Source organism: Halyomorpha halys, unplaced genomic scaffold (assembly GCF_000696795.3).
Source record: "Halyomorpha halys isolate HHAL.00 unplaced genomic scaffold, Hhal_1.1 Scaffold330.1, whole genome shotgun sequence".
Classification (NCBI taxonomy): Eukaryota; Metazoa; Arthropoda; class Insecta; order Hemiptera; family Pentatomidae; genus Halyomorpha; species Halyomorpha halys.
The window spans coordinates 490216-490870 of NW_027111120.1; the positions used below are offsets into that span (position 1 = coordinate 490216).

Sequence of the window (655 nt, forward strand, 5' to 3'; positions counted from 1 at the left end):
TCGTGTACAAGAAATACTTGTAGGATAGTTTCGTTCAATATTTATAATACTAGGGCTGTTTCTAAAATAAAACTATTTGTTAGAAGCGAGAAAGTTTAGGAATCTTGTCTGTCCCATTAACAATGAAAAATCCCCATCAGCTATCAGTGTACTGGTATTTTTATACATCATTTTTAGTAACGTTATAGAAAGAAAGTAAATATTTCGGATGAACCTAAAGAAGGCAGCGATAAAACCAAAACCGAATAAGTAGTAAGAGATTTTATGATTTCTGCGACTATACCACAAGGAAAACGGGTCATTTTCAACCTATTAGATCAAATAAAACAAAAATCTTGCCCTAGATTGCATAAAGATATAATGGACCAGGTCACGCAGAGCTCCCCTTGGATATATATACAGCCGAGTTTTTGAGAGATGACAGACAAAATGATGCTGGTCCTTTCACTGTTGATGGTCTCTGTGGCCGCTGCTCTTCCTGCTGACACGTACACCACCAAGTACGACAACCTCGACGTCGGAGAGATTCTCAAGAACGACAGGCTTTACCAGAAGTATAATGAGTGTCTGAGTAATACTGGAACATGTACGCCAGATGGCAAGGAGCTCAAAGGTCAGTATTTTTTTAGTGATATAAGCTTACATCATTTTTTTT

General features: G+C 37.4%; 1 protein-coding gene across 1 annotated transcript in view; it reads left to right on the forward strand.

The window, feature by feature from the left end:
• Positions 1 to 402: 402 nt before the first annotated feature.
• Positions 403 to 655, forward strand: part of LOC106681359 (ejaculatory bulb-specific protein 3) — a 4393-nt gene continuing 4140 nt past the window's right edge. The window contains exon 1 of the mRNA XM_014421635.3: positions 403 to 613. Coding sequence (XP_014277121.1) covers positions 418 to 613 — 196 coding nt within the window. The 5' untranslated portion in view covers positions 403 to 417. The remainder of the gene's footprint in view (positions 614 to 655) is intronic.